The sequence below is a fragment of the Aquarana catesbeiana genome, linkage group LG01, assembly GCF_042186555.1.
Source record: "Aquarana catesbeiana isolate 2022-GZ linkage group LG01, ASM4218655v1, whole genome shotgun sequence".
Classification (NCBI taxonomy): domain Eukaryota; kingdom Metazoa; phylum Chordata; class Amphibia; order Anura; family Ranidae; genus Aquarana; species Aquarana catesbeiana.
The window spans coordinates 17,619,858-17,636,849 of NC_133324.1; the positions used below are offsets into that span (position 1 = coordinate 17,619,858).

Consider the following 16,992-nt stretch of genomic DNA (forward strand, 5'->3'; position numbering starts at 1 on the left):
CCCTCTCTCTATTTAATGTAATTTGTTTTAACAAAAATTTTTTGCATTTTTATTTTTTATAAAAAGCCCCACCAAAATCCTCAGCACCAGGCCCATGATGTTCTTATTCTGGCCCTGCTTGTTAACTGTAATCCGTTTGGTTGTAGATAAAGCAACAGGTTCCTAGTGATGAAGATCTAAGGCGTCTGAGCAGGGCCAGTACAAGGGGGGGGGGGGGGCGGAAGGGACGGATGCCCTGGGTGGAACTATTTACTGGAGGAAAGGGGGCGCATGTTAAGTGCTGGCTGTGTGCTTCTAAAACTATCTGAACACACCAGCCGCTAATACCTACACCTGCAAAGATGTGCTCAGCGCTCCTGCACTCAGCGCTCCTGCACCCGGCACAAGCCTAGAACAGATCAGCGCTTCATCTATTCACTCCCCTGTCAGTGGAGATACTCCCCCTGACAGGCACTTGGTATTCCCTACCCAGCGTCACACACTGAGAGGCTGGCCGGAGGTGGGATGGGAGCAGTGGCGTGGGGTTGCTATGGGGATGGGGGGGGCGACCGCACCTGGGTGACGCCATAAAGAAAGCTGGCAGGTGTAGTGGGTGCTGTCAAGCCCCCCTCCCTCCACCCCCCATCAGTGAAGCTCTGATAGCGGCAGTGTGACAGGGTAGAGGCGAGCTGCGGGATGTCAGAATGTCCCCCCCCCCTTTCTCCTGTCAGCAGTGCGGGAGGAGAGATAGCGGTTCTCTCATTAGGTTTGCCGCCCAGCTTCCTGCCCGCTCTTTTCCCCTCCCCATTGGCCACAATGCAGGGCCAATCACAGCGACCCATTGCTCTCCACAGGGAAGTGACTACAGCTCCCAGCATGCACTCTGCTGGGGGAAAAAAGAGAGAGAGAGCCCGGAACCCAGAAACAAGCTGGGGGAATGAGTGCTATACTTGAACTGCTCCAAAAGACAGAAACAGAGAGAGAGGAGTGTACCTGGGGAAGCCAAACAGAGAGCCATGCTGCTAACCAGAGAGAGCCACTCTGCAAACCAGTGCCACCAGAGTGAGCCACGCTGCTAACCAGCACCACCAGAGAGAGCCACGATGCTAACCAGCACCACAAGAGAGAGCCACGCTGCAAACCAGCGCCACCAGAGAGAGCCACGCTGCTTACCAGCGCTACCAGAGAGAGCCACACTGCCAACCAGCGCCACCAGAGAGAGCCACGCTGCTAACCAGCGCCACCAGAGAGAGCCACGCTGATAACCAGCGCCACCAGAGAGAGCCACGCTGCCAACCAGCTCCACCAGAGAGAGCCATGCTCCCAACCAGCGCCACCAGAGAGAGCCACGCTGCTAACCAGAACCACCAGAGAGAGCCACACTGCCAACCAGCGCCACCAGAGAGAGCCACGCTGCTAACCAGCGCCACCAGAGAGAGCCACGCTGATAACCAGTGCCACCAGAGAGAGCCACGCTGCCAACCAGTGCCACCAGAGAGAGCCACGCCGCTAACCAGCACCACCAGAGAGAGCCACACTGCTAACCAGCGCCACCAGAGAGAGCCATGCTGCTAACCAGCGCCACCAGAGAGAGCCATGCTGCTAACCAGCGCCACCAGAGAGAGCCACGCTGCTAACCAGCGCCACCAGAGAGAGCCACACTGCTAACCAGCGCCACCAGAGAGAGCCATGCTGCTAACCAGCACCACCAGAGAGAGCCACGCTGCTAACCAGCACCACCAGAGAGAGCTACGCTGAGCCACTACCAGGGTACAGACGTGCTACACTACTGACCAGGGTCGCCCTGGGCAACACAGAGTGAGCAAACATCTAGCTGGAGGGATCACTGCGGCAGTTTCCCTGGGTCTGGTAAGAGGGCCTGTCGGCCATTATCCTTTACTGATCCTAGGGACTGAGCCATTAGGAACTGCCTAACCTGCTATCCTCTAGCCCTAATACTGCCACTGCAGGCTAGAGGATAGCAGGTTAAGTAATTACTGACTGCCACAATGAGCTCCAATGCTGTGCTGCTGGCTCAAAAATATTGTGCGTGTGTGTGTGTTTGGGGGGGGGGGGCGCAGTTTGCCATCTTCGCCCTGGGCACCAAATGACCCGGCACTACATCTGAGCACAGTGTTCAAGCAATGCAGTAAAGTGTTCTTGGGGTAGAGATGTCTGTGCACAGTGTTCTGTAATATTGTCAATGAATAGATGAAGGGTCGAGCAATTTGGCCTCTCACCAACGACCAAAGCGATCCGAGGTCTTCTGGACAGGAACTCGTGTAGCAGCGCTCGGCAGCGGATTCGCTGGCTCGGTTTTCCGAAGTGAAACTTGCCCCACGCACTCACACCGTCAGGCAGGTGATCCAAATTATGTTAGCGTCAGGATGTCCGACAGCTGATAACAGAGCTAGGCCCCTTAGGTTATCAGACCTCTCTCTGGAAGTAAGGCTCCGCGTGGTAGGCCGCGACCTCTCTCTCCCTGTTACATAGAGAGGTCTGTCTCGCGTCAGGCCCAGGAGGAAGAGACTCTGCTTCTCGCTCCTTATATGGTCACTCCCAGCAACCTTCATGTCACCGCGGAGATCCCTGGGATGTGTAGTCTTGGGGTACGTGGTTGCATAGAAATAGTCTGAAGGAGAATTATACGTCCCATAATTCACTTTGTTGGACTCACAGATATGTTGTCACTGATTGCACTAATTACCAAAGGGACAAGTGATGTCTAGAAACCCTGAAAGGTATGGTGTTTTCTGCTGACAGTCCATATCGCTACACAAGTAATTGGATCAGGGTACTCAAAGAAATGTATCAGGTTGGGATTCCTCCATAACGGTGTGTGAGGAGAAATCACTGTATCGCTACTCATCTTAGTAGCCACTTCCCATGCCCTACCAGTTGCACGCATGGATACTGTAACATTATATGGAGCCCTATTTCCACGTATCAACAGATGTCTCAGTGCCTCATAAGAGCTGATAATAGCCACCTCAAGTGCATTAGCAGCATCGTCCTCATGAAGACTAAACCACCTATGAGCGAAGACCAGCTGACCCAATAGAAAGTATCTATAGGAATCAGGGAGCGCCAGCCCCTTGTTTCCACGGCAATTGCAACACCCGGTGAGCGTTAAAGGTAAATTCTGCCATGCCTGCAGCCTAGATTTAAGTTTTGGGGGCGTGGCCTAGACATGGCGGTGTGAGGATCTGCTCTCCTTGAGCTCTACTCTCCCACCGATGAAACAGTGACTTACGGACCTGTTCAAAACGGCATGTGCCTGCCGGTTAAGTGCAAGAAAGACCAGGTACCGGCAATAGCCCCAGCTCGGTCAGATATCAAGCATTATTTTCCGGGAGTCCAGACTCGCAGTGCACGGACGCGAATGGCAGAATCACGTGGTAGTAATGAATAGGGATGGGCTGTCTGTTCAGGTCGAACATGAGTTCGACTCGAACATCGGGTGTTCGCCCGTTCCCTGAAATAGCGAACAATTTGGGGTGTTCGCGGCAAATTCGAAAGCCGCGGAATACCCTTTAAAAGTCTATGGGAGAAATCATAAGTGCTAATTTTAAAGGTTAATATGCAAGTTATTGTCATAAAAAAGTGTTTGGGGATCCGGGTCCTGCCCCAGGGGACATGTATCAATGCAAAAAAAAGTTTTAAAAATTGACGTTTTTCGGGAGCAGTGATTTTAATAATGCTTAAAGTGAAACAATAAAAGTGAAATATTCCTTTAAATTTCATACCTGGGGGGTGTCTATAGTATGCCTGTAAAGTGGCGCATGTTTCCCATGTTTAGAACAGTCTGACAGCAAAATGACATTTCTAAAGGAAAGGAAAGTCATTTAAAAGTACTAGCGGTAGCGCCGGCAGCTATAATGAATTGTCAGTTCTCTGCAATACTCATAAAAGTCATTGAAAAAAAAGGCCTGGGATTCCCCCACAGTACATTACCAGGCCCTTTGGGTCTGGTATGAATATTAAGGGGAACCCCTAACCAAAATTTGAAAAAAAAAAATGCGTGGGGGTCCCCCCAAATTCCATACCAGGCCCTTCAGGTCTGGTATAGATATTAAGGGGAACACCACAACGAAATTTAAACCTGGCAGGCCGCAGGAAAAGAGGAAGGGAAGAGAGAGCACCCCCCCTCCTGAATCGTACCAGGCCACATCTCCTCAACATTGGGAGAATGTTGATGGGGACAAGAGCCTTCTCCCCACAACCCTTGCCCAGTGGTTGTGGGGGTCTGCAGGCGGGGGGCTTATCTGAATCTGGAAGCCCCCTTTAACAAGGGGACCCCCAGATCCTGCCCCCCCTGTGTGAAATGGTAATGGGGTACAAATACCATTTCACAAAAAAAGTGTCAAAAATGTAAAAAAAATACAGGAGACGGTTTTTGACAATTCCTTTATTAGTGTCTTCTTCTTTCCCTGCTTCTTCTTCCAACTTCTTCTGGTCTTCATTCAGTTTTCTTCCTCCATCTTGTTCTTCCCCTGCTTCTTCTTCTTCTGCCTCTTCTTCCTCCGATCCTCTGCTTCTTCCTTTGGTCTTCTCGTCCGCATCTTCCTCCGGCGTCTTCTTCCGCATCTATGGGAGGTTCCCGCTGTGTGACGCTTCTGTTCTTCTGACAGTTCTTATATAACTGAGGGCGGGGCCACCCAGTGACCCCGCCCCCTCTGACGCACGGGGACTTTCCTATGGCTTTCCCCGTGATGTCAGAGGGGGGCAGGGTCACCCGGTCTCAAAATATCAATAACCAAATTGTTCTCTTCGTTCCTCCCAAGATCTCTTGCTCTAGTTCCCTTGCCACCTCCTCCCATGCTCTCCTCCCGGACTTCTCCCGAGCCTCCCCCATCCTTTGGAACTCCCTACCCCACTCTGTCCAACTGTCTCCTAATCTATACATCTTTAGACGATCCCTGAAAACCCTTCTCTTTAACCACTTCCCGCCCGGCCTATAGCAGAATGACGGCCGGGAAGTGGTTTAGTTATCCTGACTGGGTGTCATATGACATCCAGCAGGATAACATGCCAGCGTGCACTCGCAGGGGAGCACAGCGCGACGATCAGTGGTGTGGTCTGTCACTCTGACACGCTGCATCTCCGATCGTGGTAAAGAGCCTCTGACGGAGGCTCTTTACCACATGATCAGCTGTGACCAATCACAGCTGATCATAGCGTGAACCAGGAAGTGCCGGTAATTGGCTTTACTCGGTTCACGCTAACAGGGAGAGACGGTTGCCGGCTCTCCTGTCAGAGGGGGGTGTGCACTGATAATCAGCACATTTATTATCAGCGCAGCCCCTTTTAGAGGTGCCCACCACAATGCCAATCAGTGCCCACCCAAATCCCAATGAGTGCCCATCTAAATCGCCAATCAGTGCCCATCAAAGTGCCAATCAGTGCCCATCAGTAACGCCTGTCAGTGCCCTATACAGATGCCAATCAGTGCCCATAAGTAATGCCTGTCAGTGCCCTTCACAGATGCCAATCAGTGCCCATCAGTAATGCCTGTCAATACCTTCTCATCAGTGCTGCCTATCAGTGCCACCTATTAGTGCCCATCAGTGCTGCCTATCAGTGTAGCCTACCGGTGCCCATCAGTGCTTCATATCTGTGATGCCTATCAGCGCCCATCAATTCTTCATATTAGTGCCTTCTCACCAGTGCCCATCAGTGCCACCTTATCAGTGCCCATCAGTGAAGGAGAAAACAAAATTTTATAACAGAAACAAAGAGAAAACTTTTTTTTTTCCAAAAATGTCGGTCTTTTTTAGTTTGTTTAGGAAAAAATAAAACCCCCAGAGGTGATCAAATACCACCAAAAGAAAGCTCTATTTGTGGGAAGAAAATGATAAAAATGTAGTTTGGGTACAGTGTTGTATGACAGTGCAATTGTCATTCAAAGTGTGATAGCACTGAAAGCTGAAAATTGTCCTGGGCAGAAAGGGGGGGGTTACTTTCTCTATCAGCCCATCCCCCACAGTTATTACGTTTTGTATCACTTGAACCCTCCATCTTATATTGTAAGCTCTAACGAGCAGGGCCCTCTGATTCCTCCTGTATTGAATTGTATTGTAACCGTACTGTCTGCCTTTATGTTGTAAAGCACTGCGCAAACTGTCGGCGCTTTATAAATCCTGTATAATAATATTATGTGCCTCCCCCCCCCCCTCGTGGGGTAAAAAGTGCAAACTCACCCGACATAAATGACCAAAAATTGCCAAATCAGCATGTATCACAATGAATCCACCGAGACAGCAATAGGGAAATCTTCAGCACCTTCCAATAGTACTCAGACATCGAAATCCTCTCTCCATCATGGACAGCGAATAACAGATACCAGGGAAATAAAGGATCTTATAATGTAGTACGTTTATTAAATTGCACATCTATTATGATATAAATCAGTTCATTCACACGCTCTGGTGCCATAAAAAGCCCCAATGTAAACAGCCTCTATTGCACAGATGGGGAGCGCACCGGCGTTCCTAACCACAGAGCCGGAGTGCATTGTCGCCTGGAAGTGATGTCACGAGGAGCCGGATATAACAACACTGGTCCTGCCTCAAAGCGTTTTGCACTCTAGTATCCTCAGGGAGCACCCTATGCTGAAGATTTCCCTATTGCAGTCTTAGTGGATTCATTATGATACATGCTGATTTGGCCATTTTTTGGTAACTTATGTCTGGTGAGTTTGCTCTTTTTACCCCACGAGGTGGTGCACATATTGACATAGAAGAAGACACATTCATTTTGGTGTTGGGATGTGGACATTATATGGACTCTTATTTGTCAAACTCACTTCCAGGTTTTTGTATCTCATGATTTGCAGGTATTTTGTATGTTGACATTTTATGTACATTTACTGATTGTTGTAGTGCCTTACTTTTTAACTTAGCATCACTGTGTATACAAAGTACTCCCATTTGGTCCAAAACAAACTTGTCAGGATCCACCAGACCAGTATTATGAGGCTTTCAGAGGCTAATAATGCTTCCTCTATTGTAATAAGACATCACTGACTTTGAGTCTCTGTTGCAAGGTTTGCTTCTAGGTTTGGCAAAGAGTGACATATGTCTCCCCAGGTCATCTTTCATAGGATCATGTAATATGGGGCAATTAGTAGCCATATGTCACAGTCTTTAGCCCTGCCAGGACCTGCTAGGCTGTGTCTCTCTCTCTAGGTGGAGACTCCTTTTTGATTAGGAGGCCACTTGTGTGTGGCTCCTACCAATTTCCAACATCGCTCCTTAAGAGCTTGTCTACCTCTTTCATAAAAAGGAACAGTCTTACCTGAGGTTGATGTTTTTCTGTTTTCAGGTGTTACCATCTTGGAGGTAGGCCTCAGTAGCAGTTTGCCGCTCAACAAGTTCATAAACCCTCATGCAAACCCCCGGGGTTTCGTATGCCTAATGCAGTGCTGTGTCTTAACATCCAAGACTCCAATGAAATGGTTGCAGACCACTCACCTTACAATCTAAGTGGGCTTGTGTACCTACAGTTCCAACTACTTGTTTGTAAGGTGGGACCAATCATGCATTTCAAAACTCGCGGGCCTCCCAGGGTCATATTCTCATTTAAACATATGGTGCGCTTTAATGGTTATGGTCACCCCAAGCGTGGTTAAGAGTTCTCCTTTAGGATACTCCTTGGCATCTTGGTTGTAAGTCCAAGTAGGTCTTGTGGGGATTCCTTATTAAGAAAGTGGGTAGCACATCATGCAACACTCTCTACCGCCTTCTCTGCAGTTACTGCAGGAAGCTCTAAGTTATACAAAATCATATTAACCCCTTTTCTACCAGGGAGAGACTCTATACCATTCACAGATCATGTTGCATGTGGTGTATACTATGAAACAGCTAGACTAGAGTTATTAACCATTGCAGCACCGGATGCTGAGCAGCAGGAAGAGGAAGGGGCATCCTTGTGTAGCGCACCCCCTAAGGAGCTGCAAGTAGAAATGGATCTCCCACCCTTCACAGCACACTTGAGTCAGAAGAACAGTCCAGTGCTTTGTTTTATGTTTTATTGAGGGGAATAAACTTTGATAGGGATATGTTGGAATGCCTACTTGATCAAAACAGTAGAACTATATACAGTCCGTATATACCTTTTGTCCCTCTACCTCCAGCACAAATCTTGTTTGTGTAGAACTACATCTCCCAGGACCAGCTGGCACTGTTTGGATGATCTGACAAAGGCTCAGTCAGACCATAGCAAATGCCCTTTACAGACAGGGACCGCGGGCCCCTTGTTTGTGTAGCAACATCCTAGTGCCCAGGTGTCTTCCCCCTGTCGTTACCGATCCCAGAACCACCTCTTCAGGCACTGCCACCCCGCCTGGCTTCAGCTGCCCCTTTCTCCAGCCCTCCTGGCTAAGACTCCACAGTCCTCCCAGTCTGACTCTGCATCCATCCCAGACTGCTCTCTCCCAGTCCTCTCAGGCATGCCTCTCAGTCTTCTCCAATTGTAACTCTCACCAGCCCACCTAGCTGTCTTCCTCCCTGGAGATTTGCCCATAAGTGTTCTCCTGCTGTCCTCCATCTGCTCCTGTGCCTCCATTCAGGACACTTCTGTGTGTCATGAAGAGAGTCTCTTTCACACCCCAGCCCAGGCCCAAGGCCCCCCCCCCAGACTAGAGAGCACCCTTAAGGGCCACCGACAGCCTAATAGTCCATCTTCAGCTGCCACCCGAACTCCACTGACCCTGAGTATTTGAGGGGGCCTGCCCCCTGCCAACCCATCGGCCGGGGATTGGTCAGGGCCCTCGGAATACTCCAGGCAGCTCCTCCTCACCTCCACACCCATTCTTCTGGAAGTTTCCAGCAAGTTCCAGAAGTAGGGGGGGGGTCTCAGAGATACTGCTCCTGTGAGTCATCCAGGCCTCCCTGAGTCACTCAAACCCTGACCCAGAAAAACACCAGGCTTAGCTGCCACCCAAGCCAAACAATTTACCTACTCTAACAAAAAATCTATTCAAGCACACTAGAGGGTGCTACACTTGCATTGATCGTTTCCCCAGGATCCAGCTGCACAAAATGGGACATCCTTCATTACAGGTAAGTTAGCTTACTAAAGCTATAGAGAATGTTTTTTTTCTAGTTACATAGTTAGTCTGGTTGAAAAAAGACACAGGTCCATCTAGTTCAACCCATAAAAGGGAAAAAAACAGGGGCTTCTATTTAAATGTAGTTTTGGCTGGGCTGTAGTCAGCTCAGACTGATTGTATATTTTTTCAACTGGTGTTTCCCTATACTTAAATTCTCTCTGTCACCAGTAGATGTCACTAGTATCACTGGCCATATATGAGATTTCCCAAACAAAGTTATGAATATTTATGTTTCCTTCAGCCAATCCAGTAGGAGGTTTAGGCCACAGGTGCATGCTGGGGGAGAGTATAAATATTTAGGTCAGTCCATGTGCTCGCTCTCTTCCCCTGGGCTGAGGCCTAGGAAGATGCTGCTGGAAGGAGCTCTGCTGTTAGGCTCAATAGCCTGTTTGGGGCCTAAGGTGTGCTGAAGTGATCCTGAAGCTATCCTGTCTGGTGTGGAGAAAGCAGTTTCAAGGGGAGACGAGCCAGAGGGGCTCTTTTGCTGGAGAAAGCCAGGAAGAAGGCTGGTTTCTTACAGGGCCTAGTGGCTCACTTAGAGGACTCATTGAACTTACCTGCAGTGTTGCTGGGTTGGTTTAATGGTTCTGTCATTGTGAAGCTGGACGTTGGTCTGGAGCAAGAGAGTCTGTAAATGATCTGCTATGGTATCTGGGACTCCTAACCCTCATCCTTCCACCTCCTTTCCAAGTTCAACATTAAAACTTTAAAAAGACAAAAGTGACTGGCGCCCAATGTTCTGTCTCAATTCCCCACTTTAGCCATGGATTCATCCCTGGGGTGAAATGCTAGCCCACCCCTAGCCTCTGGAGGTGCTATCCTGCCTTTGGGGTGTCGGGGGAGAGGCGGTGCTACAGTAGCTACAGTTCAGCTTTAATTTGTTTTACAAGTATTGGGTAATGTGGATTGATGCCAAGTCTGTTATGGGGTACATTCTCCCGACCAGTGGCAACCACTCCATACGGGGCACAGCGGCTCCACCCCCCTAATCCATGTGCCTGGCCCCTAATCTACATGCAGGGTCCCGGACGCATGGATTCCAATTGAGCTTTTTTAAAGCACGTGATTAGAGCCTGAGGCTCTAATTGGCTTAAAAAAAAGGTAGGCTCAGGGCGCAGAGCCCACCCACTTGTGTGACAATAGCAGATTAATATCGGCTATTTTCATCCTGCTTCTCCTCCTGGCCACTCAGAAAGCGGGAGGAGCACGATTGGCTGAGAGGAGAAGTGTATTGGCCGGTACCGAGGAGGATGTACAGGAAGATCCGGAAAAATGTGCGTCCCCATTGGCTCTGCATCCGTCATCTGCTCTGCATCGCCACCAAGAGCCCAGCCGCGTGAGTACCACCCACCGGGCGGGGGGGTCAGGTGGTCTGTTTGCTGCCCCCAGGGGAGGGGGTTTTGTCAGGTAGTTTGTTTGCCATCCCCGTTCCCCCCCCCCCCCCCGGCCAGAGTACCAGCCACCACTGTTCCCAGTGTCATTCATCTATATGACTATGACCATATTTTTTTGTGATTTTGTCGCTAATTATGGAAACATCCATAACCGCCACTTGTCAGTCAAAGTGTTTACTTTAGAGTACACTAACCTCCTGCATGAAGTGCATGTCGCCATACCACTTGCATTTCTTTCTTGCACAAATTGCTTGCTGTCATACCCTCCATACTCCTTTCCTGCACACACTGCCTAACACATATATTTCCCACAGTCATACCCTCCTCACTCCTCTCCTGCATTTATTGCCCACAGTCATACCCTCCACACTCCTCCCCTGCATTTATTGCCCACAGTCATACCTTCCGCACTCCTCCCCTGCATTTATTGCCCACAGTCATACCCTCCTCACTCCTCTCCTGCATTTATTGCCCACAGTCATACCCTCCACACTCCTCCCCTGCATTTATTGCCCACAGTCATACCCTCCGCACTCCTCCCCTGCATTTATTGCCCACAGTCATACCCTCCGCACTCCTCCCCTGCATTTATTGTCCACAGTCATATGCTCCGCACTCCTTTCTTTTCCTCCTATTGCGGGGGGAACTTCTGATTGATACCCTGCTGGCTACCCATGTGACTTGTGTTTGCCGAGATCTGTGCCGGTGCTGACCCCTTTGTGGGGATTGTTGGATTATCGTTCCTTTGATTCCCCCTTTGGATAAAGGCCCTGGCCTGGTAACAGGTCGCAAGCTTCCAAAGCTTGCCTTGTGGTAAGCGCGCACTCTATGTGGGGTTATCACTGCGGTGCAGTGGAGGATTTATTTAATCATCATAATAGAAGATTATTCACATGGGCTCAAGGCTTTGAACATTATCACTTTTTCATATAGATGGACGCTTTATCTCAACATATGCACTTTTTTGTTCGATTAATAGAGTCTTTGGTTAAAACTTTTGGCTTAATATCACTATTATCAGCGCTGCTACCTACGACTCCATATGTTTTTGTGTGTATCCCACTTTTAGCAGCTGCTTTTTTCTTACTGTTTATTTATCACTGAGTTTTCACATAGTTTCACTATTTGATGATGCAATTTTTATTAACTTTTTCCAAGTGTCAGTAGATTAGTTTTTCACTTAATTTATATAGCGCGGTATTTTTTATATTATTTATTGCCCACAGTCATACCCTCCGCACTCCTCCCCTGCATTTATTGTCCACAGTCATATGCTCCGCACTCCTCTCCTGCATATATTGCCCACTGTTACACCCTCTGTTCCCCTCTCCTGCACATACTGCCCACTGTCATACCCGCCGCACTCCTCTCCTGCATATACTGCCCTCAGTCATACTCTCCACTCTCCTCTCCTGCATATATTGCCCACAGTCATACCCTCCATACTCCTCTCCTGCATATATTGTCCACAGTCATACCCTCCGCAATCCTCTCCTGTATATATTGCACACTGCCATACCCTCTGCATTCCTCTCCTGCATATATTGCCCACAGTCATACCCTCCGCACTCCTGTCCTGCATATATTGCCCACAGTCATACCCTCCACAGTCCTTATCTGTACATACAGACTGCTAGGACAATTCTTTTTCATTATATTCATTCTGGAATGGACACACATTTGTTATTTCTTATTGGGTATTATAGTATTGATGACCACCACATGGCCTCGCACCATGGCTAGAGCAAGGATGGACAAACAGGCAGAGCCTACAGTGGTTTCTAGGTTAATAAATTAACTCTGCTGGCAGTAGAGTACATGTTAGGGAATCAGGTGGCAAACAAAAGTTAGTTTAGGTCCATTTATGGGTTGTTTTCAGACTAAAGCAGTCCCCACCCCGGCCAATCATTCTTAATGTAGGAGGTGGTCAACCATGCATGACTGTCACAGCTTCTGTCATTTGTTCCCTATAGATAATTTTAAGGTGAGCTATCTCCATAGGTGTCTGGCCGAGGTAAAGACACATAAATGATGATCATGTATTGTATGTCTACACAGGTTTTTATATTCTTTATTTAAGATTATCACAATACACTTGATAGCAGGTCCATAGAAACAAAAAAACATACAATTATACTGTAAATGAAGACACAATAGTTATGACAGCTAAAAATTAGATGAATTGGGAAAACAGTTGTTTTTTCCAAACATTTTTAGGGACACTTGGGCAATGAATAGGAAAATAATTGTTGTGAGGGATCAGTTTGGGAGGTTATGAAGCAATCTTAAGGTTTTTCAGGGTCTGCTACAGTATGTATGTCTACCTGCCTTTTTGTAGAAAGAGAATGTTCAGTAGTCACATTGGGGTTGATTTACTAAAACTGGAGAGTGTAAAATCTGGTGCAGCTCTGCAATCAGCTTCTAGCGTCAGCTTGTTCAATTATGCTTTGACAATGAAACCTGGAAGCTGCACCAGATTTTGCACGCTTCAGTTTTAGTAAATCAACTCGATTGTTTCTCCATAGCTGACCAATTTTGACATCTATGCCTAACCTTAGTAAAAAGAAGGTTGAAGAACTGGACTGTTGAAGGTATGGACAGGGTTGCATGGGCAGGTGAGTTGGAGGATCCCTGAATGAAGAGCGAGGTCGGAAAATGGTTTAACAGTCTGAATGGATACTTCTAGCCCATGGATGAAGTTAATTTTTAGGTTTAGACGCAGTGGTCAATATTTGGGGAGGGGGCGGCAGACAAACCTGGCCCCCTCACTTGCACTACCCCCCGGCGCTCGCTCACACTACCCCCCCCGGCGCTCACTCACACTACCCCCCCCGTGCTCGATCGATCAATCAGGAAGGCGGCGATCCACTCACATTACACCCCGGCTCTCGCTTGCACTTCCCCTAACCCCTCCGGCGCTTGCTCACACTACCCCCCCCGGCGCTTGCTCACACTACCCCCCTGGCGCTCGCTCGCACTTCCCCTAACCCCCCCGGCGCTCACTCACACTACCCCCCTGGTGTTTGTTCGATCAATCAGGAAGGCGGCGATCCACTCACACTACCCCCCCGGCTCTCGCTCGCACTTCCCCTAACCCCCCCCCGGCGCTCGCTCACACTACCCCCCCGGCGCTCGCTTGCACTTCCCCTAACCCCCCCGGCGCTCACTCACACTACCCCCCCGGTGCTCAATCGATCAATCAGGAAGGCGGCGATCCACTCACACTACCCCCACGGCTCTCGCTCGCACTTCCCCAAACCCCCCCAGGCGCTCGCTCACACTTCCCCTAACCCCCCCGGCGCTCACTCACACTACCCCCCCCGGTGCCCAATCGATCAATCAGGAAGGCGGCGATCCACTCACACTACCCCCCGGCATTCGATCAAACTATCAAGAAGGTGGCGTTCCATGGCCTTACCTTATCCTCCAGGAGAGGTGCGGGGAGGAGGTTGCGGAGGGAAGAGCCAGAGCCGCTGCTTCACCTCCCAGCTGAACAGGAAGCGAGTCCTGAGACCCGATTGGCTGGGAGTCCTAAGACTCCCGGCCAAACGGGACTCAGGACCGGCTTCCCGATTGGCCAGGAGGTGGGCCACTGAGTGGGCTTGGCGCGCTGCACTCTGCGCCCCGAGGCCACCCTTTTTTAAGCCAATTAGATCCTCAGGCTCTAATCATGTGGTCCAAAAAAAAAAACCATTGAATTCCATGCGTCTGGTAACCTGCATGGAGATTAAGGGCGGGGTGCATGGATTAGGGGAGCGGCGCCCCTGCACCCCTAATGAGCGGGCTGCCACTGATTAGGCGTGAAGTACAGTAGGTAAATTATGTTTTTAAATGATCTTGAAAATGGTACCATTTAAAGAAAGCCGAACAAGTTTGGAGGAAATATTACATCATTTCTCGCACCAAATTACAAAATAATACAAAAAATACAACGCAATAAAAAGGAAGGGGGTGATTTTAGTGTACAGCCAATTTCCCCATAGAGGAGAGCGGGACTGTGTCCGTGTCTGCTCTGCACAGTGGAACAGACAGGACCTGTCATCCGCCTGCTCATCGGGGATCAGCAGAGAGAACCCCCCACCGAGCAAGTTAAATCCGCTGCACGGAGGCGCCCGTGTGAAAGGGGCCTTGCGCTTGTAGTCTCTGCTTTCAGTTCATAGCTGAAAAGGGAGATACTGTATTGAGAGAGTAGAATGAATTGTACACGCAAGCACAAGGAAATGAATGCAGATGGGGATCTCTGGAACCATTCTAAGGTATTCATGGGTACTAAATGTACACAGAATTGTAAGGAAACAATTTCAAAGAAATTATAAAACAATTGAGAATTGAAATTTTAAGCATATACTGTATTTACATTTTTTTGTACTTTAATTATGCATTATGTATTTACAGGTTATTTTATTACCATCTGAGGAACTGAGGTGGTCTCATTGTCTTCCACTCATTATAAAATCCTCTTTTAGTCGCTGGATGATTTTTCTGGCTGCCTCTGGCTCCAGGCTTTCCTTTCCCAAATACGGCTCCTCGGTATTACATGTTGTCAGTTTCTGAAGAAGTTGATGTTTGGGAACCCTCAGAAGACGATCACCAGGGAGATGGAATGCAAATATCAGATGGTTCCACACACTGTAGATCCCCTCCTCAGTGTGACGGCAGTAGCCATTGGTGATGAAGAAGTCACAGTTCAGGCAGCATTCGTTTATGATGGAACCTTGCTCAGTAATCTTTATTTTCAAAGCCGAGGCAGTGGATTCTGGTCTCCAATACAATGATCCCATCTTCCTATAAACAAAAGGCAATGGCCCACAGCTGTTCTGGTCATAGGAGGGAACAATTGGGAGGTCACTGAATTCTGTGACGTCCGGACTATGCACTAATATATAGTGAGCAATCTCTGTCTTGTAGATATCAGTACCCAGAATCCTTAGCTCTGGTTCACCATACCAAAAGCCCAGATCTTGCAAAGAAGCTTGGTACAAAGAGAGAAGTTCGGACAACGGGAAGGAGAACTTAAAGTTACCATAACGAGAAGCTGATTGGTTGAAAGCTGAAGAGTTGGCAAACTGTTCCCTTACTTTCTCTTCATACATTATGGCCATCTCTGGTGAAAGCAAACCCTTTACGTTCTCCAAAGCCCGTTGGCGGCCTCCATCAATGTCATCTAAGGAGATGCTTGCACTCCAGAATGACAGGTCCTTAAATTCAGGTCTGGATTGTATCTCTGTTGCTTTGAAACCATCTTGTTTATAAACTTCATACATGGAGAACAGGTCGGTGACGTGTTGTAGGTTGGACACCAGGAATGGAAATTGGGTATGTTGGAAGTGATGGAGCTTCACCTGCTCGAGCCTTTCAAGCATTTTCCTCCCACCATCGTTCAGTTGAGATTTGCCAGCAATCAAGGTGGAAGAAATATCTATAATGGATAAAAGTTTCCCCCGTGTAAAAGAGCTTGACTTTCTTCTTGAGATAAAAAAGTCCTGAAGGTCTTCTTCTTTATTATTGTCCCCATTTCTTGACATTTCCATAATGTCTGAGTCTCAGTTTCGAATCCTGTGCCTTCTAGTGTCTCTGCTGTCCACACAAATGTCAACGTTCTCAGGAGAGTTGTAGGTTATATAAAGCACAAGGTACACACACAGACGATGTAGATCACCCTATAGGAAGAAAGTAGCAGAAATGAGGTGAAATGTTTCATGTGTTATTGGTACAGCTGTGTGGTTTCACAAGCTCCTTGTAAAAAATACCAGGTTTCTTCTTTTTTACTATTCTATAGTTTTAACCACTTGAAGAACAGGCCTTTTCTGACACTTATTTTTTTTTTACAAGTAAACATCAATATTTTTTGCTGGAAAATTACTTAGAACCCCCAAATAATATGTATATATATATGTATATATTTTTAGCAGAGGCCCTAGAGTGCGGGTACCCAACCAGTAGATCTCAGAAAGGTGACTGGTAGATGGAGGTCTGGGATTGCTGACCCACCATTCCATGCTTCAGGTCAGTGTGAAACTATACACTGGAGATAATAGTATAGGGCTGTTTTCACACTGATGTGCTGCAGTTTACCCACACCGTGGGTGCAGTACAGTGTACATGCAACTTTCCTGTGTGTTTGCTGCACTTAGCCATAGACTTCTATTATATCCTGTGGGTTTGATGCACTTTCTGAATGCAGGAGTTTTGGTAAGCTTTCAGAAATTGCACCACACCTGCAGGATATAATAGAAGTCTATTGCGAAGTGCAGCTAACCCAGTAAAGTTGCAGATGCACTGCGCTGCACCTGGGGTGTAGGTAAACCGCAGCACATTAATGTGACCGCAGCCTTATAGGTGGCTCAGAACAGTAAGAGTTTATTTACATTTTGCAGTTAATTGGAGTATCTTTATCTGCTGATTTATAAAACTTTCTGGAATACACATATTTTTATTGTGGTGTAGGATCTGGGCCTGCTTTCTTTCTTTCTTTCTTTCTTTCTTTCTTTCTTTCTTTCTTTCTTT

The 16,992-nt window shown here is 48.1% G+C and overlaps 1 protein-coding gene across 1 annotated transcript in view; it reads right to left on the reverse strand.

Moving 5' to 3' along the window:
• Positions 1 to 13,828: 13,828 nt before the first annotated feature.
• LOC141130296 (probable N-acetyltransferase camello) overlaps positions 13,829 to 16,992 on the reverse strand; it is a 49,723-nt gene continuing 46,559 nt past the window's right edge. Inside the window, exon 2 of the mRNA XM_073618123.1 lies at positions 13,829 to 16,145. Coding sequence (XP_073474224.1) covers positions 14,916 to 16,016 — 1,101 coding nt within the window. The 5' untranslated portion in view covers positions 16,017 to 16,145 and the 3' untranslated portion in view covers positions 13,829 to 14,915. The remainder of the gene's footprint in view (positions 16,146 to 16,992) is intronic.